Source organism: Physeter macrocephalus, chromosome 10, assembly GCF_002837175.3.
Source record: "Physeter macrocephalus isolate SW-GA chromosome 10, ASM283717v5, whole genome shotgun sequence".
In the NCBI taxonomy this organism is placed as follows: Eukaryota; Metazoa; Chordata; class Mammalia; order Artiodactyla; family Physeteridae; genus Physeter; species Physeter macrocephalus.
In genome coordinates, this window is record NC_041223.1 from 21,947,076 (window position 1) to 21,958,122 (window position 11,047).

Genomic DNA, 11,047 nt, shown 5'->3' on the forward strand with positions numbered 1-11,047 from the left:
TGCCTTCATTTCAGCAAATTCACTAAATACGTTTTTATAATGGAAATTCTTACAAAACTGGAGCTCTACTGACGGTATTAATCTAAAATATCAATTAAAAATAAAATGTAATTATAATTATAGTGCACACAACTTGAGCATTTTCATCAAAATATGAACATTAAATAAATGTAAAAATTTTAATGAATTATTTTCATACTTTAAAATTAGATATTCAAAAGTAGCTATTAAAATTAAAGGCAAATGCAAACTATAATTAATTAAATACAATTTAAAAAAGCTGAAAATGCTGATTTAATTTTTTGATGTTTCATAAATCATATTACACATTTTTATAAAGATTAAATTATTCATGATTCTAGCATTTAATGTTCATATTTTAATTGCCAATCCAAAGCACCAGCACCATGTTTTATGCATGATGTATTTAAAGTTTCATATATACATATTTAGAGTAATGTAAATTGTTTAATATTGCAAAATATTCCTCAGCCATCAAATGCAACTTCTTTGTTAGTAATTCTGGAACCATGAATTGGAACATGAAAAAAAGCCAAGACATAGTCATTCAGCTTTTCTAGGACAAAATTCACTGGGAAAGAAACCTATTGAGCTCATATTATCTGAGAGGACTTGACATGTTCGTTAATTTATTTTTCCCTTTCCTAAATATTTCTGTCACTCAAATCCTCCTTGCATTTCTAAGTAGTGTTTTTCTCCAAGAGTGAGAATTTTAACCCATCAAAGTGAATCAAGGGAAAATTAGGAGCGTACAGCTGAAGTTCTAATAACTTCATACAAACTTAATAAACCATTCATTCTCAACATTAGACAGTGCCAGGATCTGCAAAGATTGTGATTTATTCTCTAACCAGAAGGTAACACTGTACAGTTTAGGGATGTAGACAACAGGCCAGATTGCCCAGGACTCTTCTTCTAGAGCACATGATGATGCAATCATTTGATCTCATCTAAGGCCCTTCTGGTGTCAGAAACCTTCTAAGCCTCAGTTTCTTCATCTGTAAAAGGGATAATAATTTCTTGTTCATAGAACCACTATGAAAATTAAATTATATAGCCTGGCACACAGTAGGTTATCGAAAAATAGTAGTTACTAGTGTTGACTGGCAAAGAATTATGAGGACTCCCTGTACTGCATCAGTCATCAGTCTAATGATTATGTACTGCTCTTCCTATATGCCAGGTGGCTGGGCAGAGACGCAGGACTCGAAGGCTGCCATTTTGCACTAGCTGTATAACATTTTTGCGGACATGTACCATGGAGATATGAAAGTGCGGGGCCAGCACAGCTAACAGCAGAGCAAACTTGGCTTGTAAAAGTGGGGAAAGCTCCATGAAGAAGACAGTATACAAGCTGGCAGGATAAGCAAGAGTTTCCCAGTGAAGAATGGGAAAGGCATTGGGGGCAGAGGATTGCAAAGACTTGGGAGTTATGAAAGCATTTCCACATTCAAGAAAAGCAAAAACTTGGAGAGAGGCAGAGTAACCATGTCAGGCTCCTGGTTAAATTTAATTGACAAGACCCAACAGATTTGTTTGTAACTAGACCTGAGGTGCCATGTTAATCATTCTACAGTGTGTGGCTCTAATTGGACTCAAGGAAAACTCCAGTTCTCTGAGATGTGCTACTTTTGAGGGGTTGGCTTACAAAAGGTTTGATCAATGCCCCTCAGTACAATAATGTTTGTTTGTTACTACACAGCATTTTCTTAAAATATACCAAAATTGCGGGCAGAAGGGAAACACTTACTTTGGACCTCAGACGCGTGATTTCCAGTTATTCATTCCCCTATAATTTCTGTCATGGGTTGCCCTTTTCACTAGGAGCACCCAGGGACACATTCTAAAAATTGCTGTAACCAAAAAATGCAGGCTTCTTAGTTAATAACAAAACAGTGCTCAATTCCAGAGATGGAAAGGGAAGACGACACAAAATTTCTCTGCAGAAAATACACCCTCAAATCTTGTCAAGCAATGTGCAAACCAGCCAAAGTATTTGATTTGAAACTTGTGAAGGTAACATCATTGCTAAAGCATCTGAAAGAATTAGACTGAGAAGAAGGAAAAGACCTCGCAGCTGCAGGCAAATACCCTGGGATGGGCAGACCCTGACAAGGTGGACAACCACTGCTAAGGACACCTCCACCGTCTGTAGCCACTCTCCCAGGGAAAGTAACAGCCCTGCCTCTCCTCCAGGGGAAATTCTCCAAGTACGCTGGTTACTTTCAACACAATCTCACCGATGTGAAGTGGAGGAGGCACGGGGTGTCCATAGTGGTGCAGGTGGGAATCAAGCCTTAGTCTCCAACAGGGGACAACCCTTTGAACGGCACAGAAATTAAATCCGTCCTGGAGTGAGCCAATTGTATTATACCGAACACCATTGACACCTCTTACGAACTATGGAGTCATCTACTACGTAGTTTTAATAGTGACTCAATTTCATGAGAAGACATTTTTTATTTATGTTCAGTTTTCTTCTCTAACTGTACTCTCTCATTATAATTTTCAATTCACAGCTATTTAGGTAGATTCTGTGGACAGCCTAAATTAGAAAACAGCTCTTTAGTAGATTTTTTTAAAATAAAAGGAAATCATTTGTTTTAGTCCACTTACCATTCCATGATTCAGCCACCCTGGGATAAAATTATCAAGCAACTTCGGGTAAATCATCTCTCTGTCATAGGCATAAATGATCCAGAACACCGCCACAACGAACTGGAAGGGAAAAAGAGATCCTTTATTTCAAAGGCACCAACTGTCCACAGCATACAATTTGTTGGTTATCTATTGTTCAGAGAACCCAACAGAACTATAATTTATAATGAAAGACAAATCAGTAAGCCAGCTAATAACTGCAAAGATTGTTCTAACTTCACCCCATTAGTGGTAACTGTTGGGGTCCCTCCTCTTCCCTTGATCTCCCAACTGTGTCCTCTCAGGCGAAGGGCTCTGTTTGTGAGGGAGAGAGAGATGGCCTCTCTGTCATCTGGAACAGCTCCCTTCCAGGGCTAAGTGTGTTGGTTTGATTCCTCTCAAGAGGGTTTAAAAGTTCACTGGTGGTTTTCTGGACCCCATTCCCCACTGTACAGCGTTAGAACACATTCAAGAAGCTGTAGTGTATTTTCCTTGAACCCATCATGTGGTTTAAATTAGTCTTCACGTTCTCAAGTTTCTATTTCACCACTCACAGCATTGAAATCACTGCCACAAAATGTCCCAAAGTCACAATTCCAGCAAATGTATTAATTTATATAGCCTAAGCGGGGGCTTTAGCGACACCGAGAAGCAGAGTGTACGAAGAGTTAAGGAAGATTCCTAATTTATGAATAACTCATAAATTCATCTGGATTCCAGAGGTTTACTTTGACCCATCAGCAACATCATCAAAAAAAGCGAGGAGAGTACTCAATTTATTACCTTATCTTTCCTCAAACTAATGGTGAGAGAAGAAGCTCAGATAAAATAAAGAAATGAATGGCCCAAGGCCTTAACCTTCACCATAGACTTTTTTTTTTTTAATGAATGCTTTTGTAAATAGTCTATAAATGTAGCATAGAAAATGGAATGAACCATCACAGAGGGAGGTCTCATAGTCTCTTCAGAGATATGTGTCAAAATAATAAATACTACGGAATGATAAAATGTGGCATGAATGTTAAACAGAAACAATTTTATCTCATTTCTTGTGAGTCATCCATGCCCAGACATTTTATTAATAATATATATTTTATTGCCACTTTTTATAAAACTCCTGGTGTTTATAGCTCAAGGCTAGTAATCAGAAGGATTCCAAAGTTCTTTTAGATGTACGTCAGTTATCACACGGATAGTCTTAGCCCGAAAAAAAATTCACCCGTAAAACCCAGGATGTTATGAACATTCACTGATTCATAAAACACATCGAATGATAATTACAATAGGCAACTGTAGATAACACACGTAGTTTTAATATCAGATTAGGGTCCCCAGTTATTTATCCTGCTTTTGGGGCAACTATTTTCACTCAGTGGATAAATGCACAAGAGGAAAAAAGAAAAAAAAACATCTATTATTAGCTTAAGGTTAACTATCATCAGGATCTTTCCAAGTACAACAAATAATTTTTGAATTATCCACAATTTGGGTCTGTTCATTCCACTACTAACTTCATGTGTATTGAATATCAGTGTTCCCTGCCCTCAGACCTGGGTGGGCTCCATGCTTTACAGTCTTGTTACGCAAAGTGTGGTCCCATGGCTCAGCAGCACCCACGCCACCTGAGAGCTTGTTAGGTGTGCAGAATGCTAGGTCCCAGCCTGATATGTTCTGATCCTGTATTTTAATAAGATCCTGAGGTCATTCCTACGCACATAAACGTTTGAGATGTCCTGCTTTGGAAGGCTCTGCTCCAGCCACCTGGAACCTCCTCCCTTGCCGTGGAGTGAGGCAATCCCAGGTCCAAGTGGCTGGTCTACCCAGAGCCTGCACCCCCTCCCCTTGTAAACCACAGCCTGGGAAACCATGACCCTGGAATTTTCTGCCTAAGTAGACACACGTATGCCTCAGGGCCTGTGTGGGTCTCCTTTTCGGGTCTGACCCTGGAAGACTGACTGTGCAATAAATGTTTGTATCCCTTGACCAGAGAGATGGTTAAGGGGTATTTATTCCTGTAGGATGAGAACCAAAGTTTTACACGTGGCCTGGGTGTCCATACATAGGCATGAAACCGTTTCAATCCTGGATGGAGCCATCAGTAGAATCCCTTTACCTTTGCCACATAATGTAATTTAATCATGACAGCGACATCCCATCACAGTCACAAGTCCCTTCCCATACTCAAGGGGAGGGGATTATACAGGCCTGTGTAGCAGGGGGCAGAATCTTTGGGCCATCTTAGATTCCTGCTTACCATATGCTTCTACTCTTCTTTTCCAATATTGTTTTGGCTATTTTAAGTCCTTGGCATTTTCATTTAAATTTTAGAATCTCAGCTTATGAATTTCTACAAAAGCACCCCCCTAGAATTCTGATTATGACTGTACTGAATCAATATATTCAGTATGAGGAGAAAAGACATCTTAACAATATGGAGTCTTCTAACCTATGAACATAATTTATGTCTCCATTTATTAAGATCTTTAATTTCTCAATGTTCGTAGTCTTCAGTGAGAGCTCTTGCACATATTTTAAGTCTACCACTAAGCATTTTATGTTTTTTCTGCTATTGTAGATAGCATTAAATTTTGTTTTTACATTCTTTGTTTGCTAGCATATAAAAACACAAATGATTTTTTGTATATTGACATGGTATCCTGTGTCTTTGCTAAATTCACTTAGTCATTTGAGTGGTTATGTTATAAATTATTTTCGGTTTTTGTATGTACACGATCCACAAATGAAGACAGTTTTTCTTCTTTCTTTACAATTTGTATGCCTTTTAGTTCTTTTTCTTTTCTTATTGCACAATGTTGACCAGAAGTGATGAAGAGTGAGCATCTTTGCCTCCTTCCCTACTTAGGGAAAGTGTTCAGTATCTCAACATTTCAGTTTAATATTAATTGCAGGTCTTTCTTAGGTGTCTTTTATCAAGTTGAGGAAAATCTCTCCTATTCTTAATTATGTATGTAATGAATGAGTGCTGAATTTTTTCAGATAGCTTTGCTGCATATCTTCAGGTGACCATATATTTTTTTCTCCTTTATTCTGTTAATATGATGAATGATAGCAATTGATTTTTAATGTTAAACCAACCTTTAATTCCTGGTCATTATGATGATCTTTTTTTAATTTAATTTTTTTATTTTTTATTTTATAATATATATTATTGGATTCGACTTGCTGATATTTTAAGGAATTTTTTCCATCTTTATTCATAAAGTATATCAATGTCTAGTTAGTTTTTTATTTTTCTCATAACGTCATTTTCTAATATTGGTTACAGGATAATGCTGGCCTCAAAAAATAAAGTGGGAAGTGCTCCCTCCTCTATTTTGTGAAGGACTTTGTGCAAGGTTGGTATTATTTCTTCCTTACCTATTTGATATACTTCTCCAGTGGCATCATCTGGACTTATAAGTTTTCTTGTGAGAAGATTTAATTGTGAATTCAATTTCTTTAATAGATATAGAGGTTTCAGGTTTTCTATTTTTTCTTGAGTTAGTTTTAGTCATTTTTGCCTTTTATAGGTTTTCTCCATTTCTTCTAAATTTTTGAATTTATAAAGTTGCTCTTAATATTCTGCTATGGAAATCAGCAAATGCTACAAATCAGGTATTTTATCCTTAGAGAGCTGGTTGTTAAAGTTTGCCAGCACGTCACCCTGGAGAGCAACTTTCTGTTCACCAGGAATGATCATTCATGGTGTCCCTACCACATATAAAGCATTGTGGGGTCGATACTTAATAGTGCAATTTGGCCAATCCTTTGACCCCCTACCATAGATTGATGGAATTATATGGGTTATTAAAAGCAAAGTGACTTTCCAGAAAGTGTTAGTCACCTTTCTCAGTGTACCACTAGAAGATCAAGAGGTACAGCTAACTGAGTAATCAGCCTTCTAAACAATTCTTGAGATAAAAACACTGCACAGATGGTAGCTTCTTGGCTTCCTGCCGTGACATCCTCTTGATGGTATGGTCATCAGCAAACCCAAAATAAGTTTGAACTCTACTAGCAGGGCATGGATATGAACAAAAATAGGTTCTCTTGGACAGGCTAAGTGATACTGAAACGTCCTACTGTTGTGAAGAAGCTTCCTCTCTGGCCAGGACTGGTAGCCAGCTGTTCCTCAGCACACACCTGCTGCTTCTGTGCTGCCAGGACCAGAATACTGTACTTGAACTGAGAGTGGGAGAAGCACAGTCACTTCCGAGTTCTTCAAGCTTCCCAGACAAAACACCTGTGTTGCAGTGGTTATTGAGGCCTCATCTGAACCTCCCAGAGGATTAAAAATAAACACAAAAGAAAACTGGATTCATACTTTGTCTCTTTTTGTAAGGAGTCTCTCATATGGAGTCCAGTAGAAGCTGAAGCTAATCAGCTTTAGTTTACTTCTAAGAAAAAGCTTTACTGATCAGCGGGAAATTCCTTGGAGTTTAGTAACACCAATTAGAATGCAAAGGATGTCACAGAGACATTAACCCTGAAGGAGGCTAAAAAGTCACTTATCTGCAGATTGGTCTATGAAGGCCATTTAGTGTGATCTCAAACATCCACTGTTGAAGGAGGGAAGGAGGAACGAAATGAATGCATCTTTAAGTTTTCAGCTTCAACATGACATGAGTTTATGGAATTGCTTTCCCTTTTAAAACAAATCTATTAGTACGCAGACTTTACCAATTACTGATTGGAAAACATTTAAATTCTCTTTTGGGCTCTACTCCTTTGCTTCTAGATTTCCTTTTCATGATTTGCTTTCCCATCCATTCTTTCCAAGGTCATACTGTTGCTGAGAAGTGACATTTAGACACGTTTCCAGTTGTGATTTCTCTTTCCAAATGCACAAAGCATGAGAGTAAGCTGTGTGCTCTGGATGCTAGCTGGCTTTGTCTCTGATGGCCTCCACGCAGACGGTGAATGCCTCATTTTGACGTGGCCCTCGTCTTCCCACTTTGCACGTCTAGGAGATCCTGAGTCCACAGGTGCTCTCCTTCTGGCTGACTTCTCTCAGCCATACCGTTAACTTCAGAAATGCACAGGGAAGCATAGGACACTCTGAAATGTTAGAGTATCTTTTGTTCCAGAGTACAATTTTTTTCTAGTACTCATTCCTAGAAGTGTGACAAAGAATTCCTCTACTGTAATGATGAGGTTGTGAGTTACATTATATTTTTTTATGCTGTACATTCTGCTCAAATTACTTTAAAGCCAGAATCTCCACTCAGAGAGTTTCTGAAGCACATGTTGATGTTATACCTTTCTCATGGCTTTCATCTTTTTGGTAGAATTTATAATTTCTCCATATTTATCCACACGTAGGTCCTTAATTCTCTTTTCTGACTGCGTAATTATGTGCGAACAAATACCCAACTCCTACAGGAGCCCGCATGATTTGATGCCTGCATATATTTCCAGCCTTCACTTGTACCGTATTCTTTCTTTTGCTCCCTAAGCTCCAATTGGCAATTTGATTGTTCCTAAAACTCACCATGTGCTTTCCTGCCTCAGAACCACAGCATTTTCCACTCTGTGCCAGGAATGTCCTTCCCTCGTTTTCATGTGGCTGGATCCTCTGTTCCTTCAGGTCTACTTTAGACAGAGTGGAAGCCTCACCACTGTTCCATTATTTTCTATCAGAAACCCTGATAGAAAATAGGCTTTTTGTTGTTGTTCAATTGTTCACTGTCTGGCTGTTATATGAGAAAGTGAAGTCTCAGGAAGTAGGGACTTCTCTGTCTTGTTTACTGCTGTTTCCCCATTAACTGGCATATAACATGTTTATGGTAAAAATTTGCTGAATAAATGAATAAAGGTGCATTGCTGTTCCTTGTATGTGTCAGACCCCATATCTCCCAGAGAGGCAGGCACCTTTTTACTTCTTCAATTTTCTTCCCATTGACCTCAGATTTCTCTTTTATGTTATCCACATTTTTTGTCCTCCTGTCTGTGAGGAGATAAGCCTTTCTTTCCAAGATTTTTCTTTTAGCTCATCCCTTCTCAGATCTTTTATCCGTTAGCTCTTCTTTTACCTGTTTAAGTCTTCTATCATCTTAAAATAATCCTTCCCTGAATTTCTAGATCAAGATGGAAGACTAAAGGCTCTCTTTCTTGAAATCAACCAAGAATAAGGGGAATAAGAAACAGAAGGAAACCAATGGAAGCAAGGAACATCCCTAGTCCAATAATCACTCTTCTCAACTGGCTGCCAAGTGTTAGGGAAATGGAACACGGCCAGGGGGAGACACTGATATAAGAAACAAGATCCGAGGGCTCTCTGGTCTAGCGAGCAGAACAGAGAGATCGCTACAGGTGACACGCTGTAAGGGACACTCTGTGACCCTTGCTGGGAACCAGAGCTCTGAGATGTATGGGAGCCCTGGGGCCAGAGGTGATGATGTTCTGTGTGGCAGTGGGCAGGCATGGCATCTCTGCAAGAAGCAGGATGTGGGCACGTGAGGTAAACAAGACAGGATCTGTGGTAACCAGCACGAATGGACCGTTCCTGCTCACCTGATGAAGACCAAGGTTTCAATATGAGTCAAAGAGAGAGAAATGAGTCAGACCCAGAAAGAAACCATTCTCCAGGGGAGGACGGTGGTGGGAAACAGACAGAAATTCAAGCTGCCCTCACTCAGTTCCTTAGCCTGTCTCTAGTTCTAGCCTTTCACAAATAGCTGGCTCAGAAAGAACAAACCGATTTAAGGATGAGTCATCATTTAAAAAGAAATAGCATGGAATGTATTCATTACATTACCACAAAAAAAGAGATACCACAAAAAAGAGAGCGAGATAAAGCTGAATATGACCAAAAGGGCGGGGGGTAACTGAACAATACAAAACAGAAAATGTATTAATTAACTTATGATCAAATAATTCTCCATTAAAGAAAAGCAGTCAGAGATGAAAAATTGAGACTTAAAGAAGAGAAGCTAGAGCGAGAGAAGGGGATAAAAGTGAATGGGTAGAATTCTGGCAAGAAATAAAGTATAAAAAATAAAACCACATAAAACTGAAAGTCGCATTATAAGCAGTAAAAGGAAAAACTGCCTTTGGTATAGAAGGGGATTTAGCTCTCCACGGTCCTGTGGACTAGGTACACTGAGAAACCTTCCTGCTGTGAAACACTAGGTGCTAAATAAATTACGACAAATATACTTTCAAATGTATTGCTGAGCGGACAAGAAAGGAAGGGAAATCACTAGGAGCCAAAAGACCCATACAGACAAAAAAGAACAAGGGAAAAAACCAGAACAGTAGCAAACACAGAAACTGGGACTGCCCTGGAGGAAAATGCTAACACCAGAATCTGAGTTTTCTGTGAACTGTGGCCACTGAGATGGATGACAACGGCCTTGGGCCCATGCAAATCTATGGACTGGGTCCTGAACCTGAGGGGCCTGGCCCACCTTCAAAGAAAGGGTAGGCTAGAGAAAGCACCCTTCATCTGGTTAAATCAATTGCTTTCTATTCCTAACTGCTAAGATTGTCTGTTTGTTTGTTTGTTTTTTGCTGTACTTGGGCCTCTCACTGCTGTGGCCTCTCCCGCCGCGGAGCACAGGCTCCGGACGTGCAGGCCCAGCGGCCATGGCTCACGGGCCCAGCAGCTCCGCGGCACGTGGGATCCTCCCGGACCGGGGCACGAACCCGCGTCCCCCACATCGGCAGGCGGACCCGCAACCACTGCGCCACCAAGGAAGCCCAAGATTGTTTTAATCAGAAAGGTTTCATTTCACTGAATTTTGTTCTGCACTGAGATCATCCTTTTTCCTCCTTCATCTTTGTATTCACGAAAGCTATGTGTGGTAATTAAGCAAGTTTTGCAAAGTCAGAAAATAAATTTTATACTTAGATCAATTAACTGTAGTGGATATTGTAGTACTTATCACAGATTCCCTCTTCAGGGTCCATGCATCCATCCTGCAGATGTTGGGGATATCAGTTGCTGGCCACTGTCAGCTGCATCCCTCATTAGAATTGCGCTCAGCTGCAAGGAACTGCTTTGCTCAAGGCCATGCCCCTACCCCAGGGACAGTCTAAATCCAATGACTTACGGATGCAAGGATACAAAGACCCAGCCCCTTTGCCTCAATTTAAGGCAACTCTGAAGGTTCATCCCTGCTCTAAGAGCTCCCAGGATGCCCGTTACAACTGCAGTGTGGGTCATCTTCTGCCTCTACCCAATGCTGTCTTCCTCACTTCCCAACAGGTATATCTCCCAAGAGGCCCCTCCTGCACTCCCTCTCCATCTCAGAGCTGTTCACAGGGACCCCAATCCAAGACCATGCCACTCATGTAAAAGTGAAACAGACAGATTTTTTTTTTTTTTTTTTTTTTTTTTTGTGGTACGCGGGCCCCCCCCTGCTGCGGCCTCTCCCGTTGCGGGGCA

The 11,047-nt window shown here is 39.9% G+C and overlaps 1 protein-coding gene across 1 annotated transcript in view; it reads right to left on the reverse strand.

Annotated features, from left to right (window-relative positions):
• Nucleotides 1-11,047, reverse strand: part of AIG1 (androgen induced 1) — a 233,637-nt gene that overhangs the window by 142,159 nt on the left and 80,431 nt on the right. Inside the window, 1 exon segment of the mRNA XM_007114298.3 lies at nucleotides 2,638-2,739. Coding sequence (XP_007114360.2) covers nucleotides 2,638-2,739 — 102 coding nt within the window.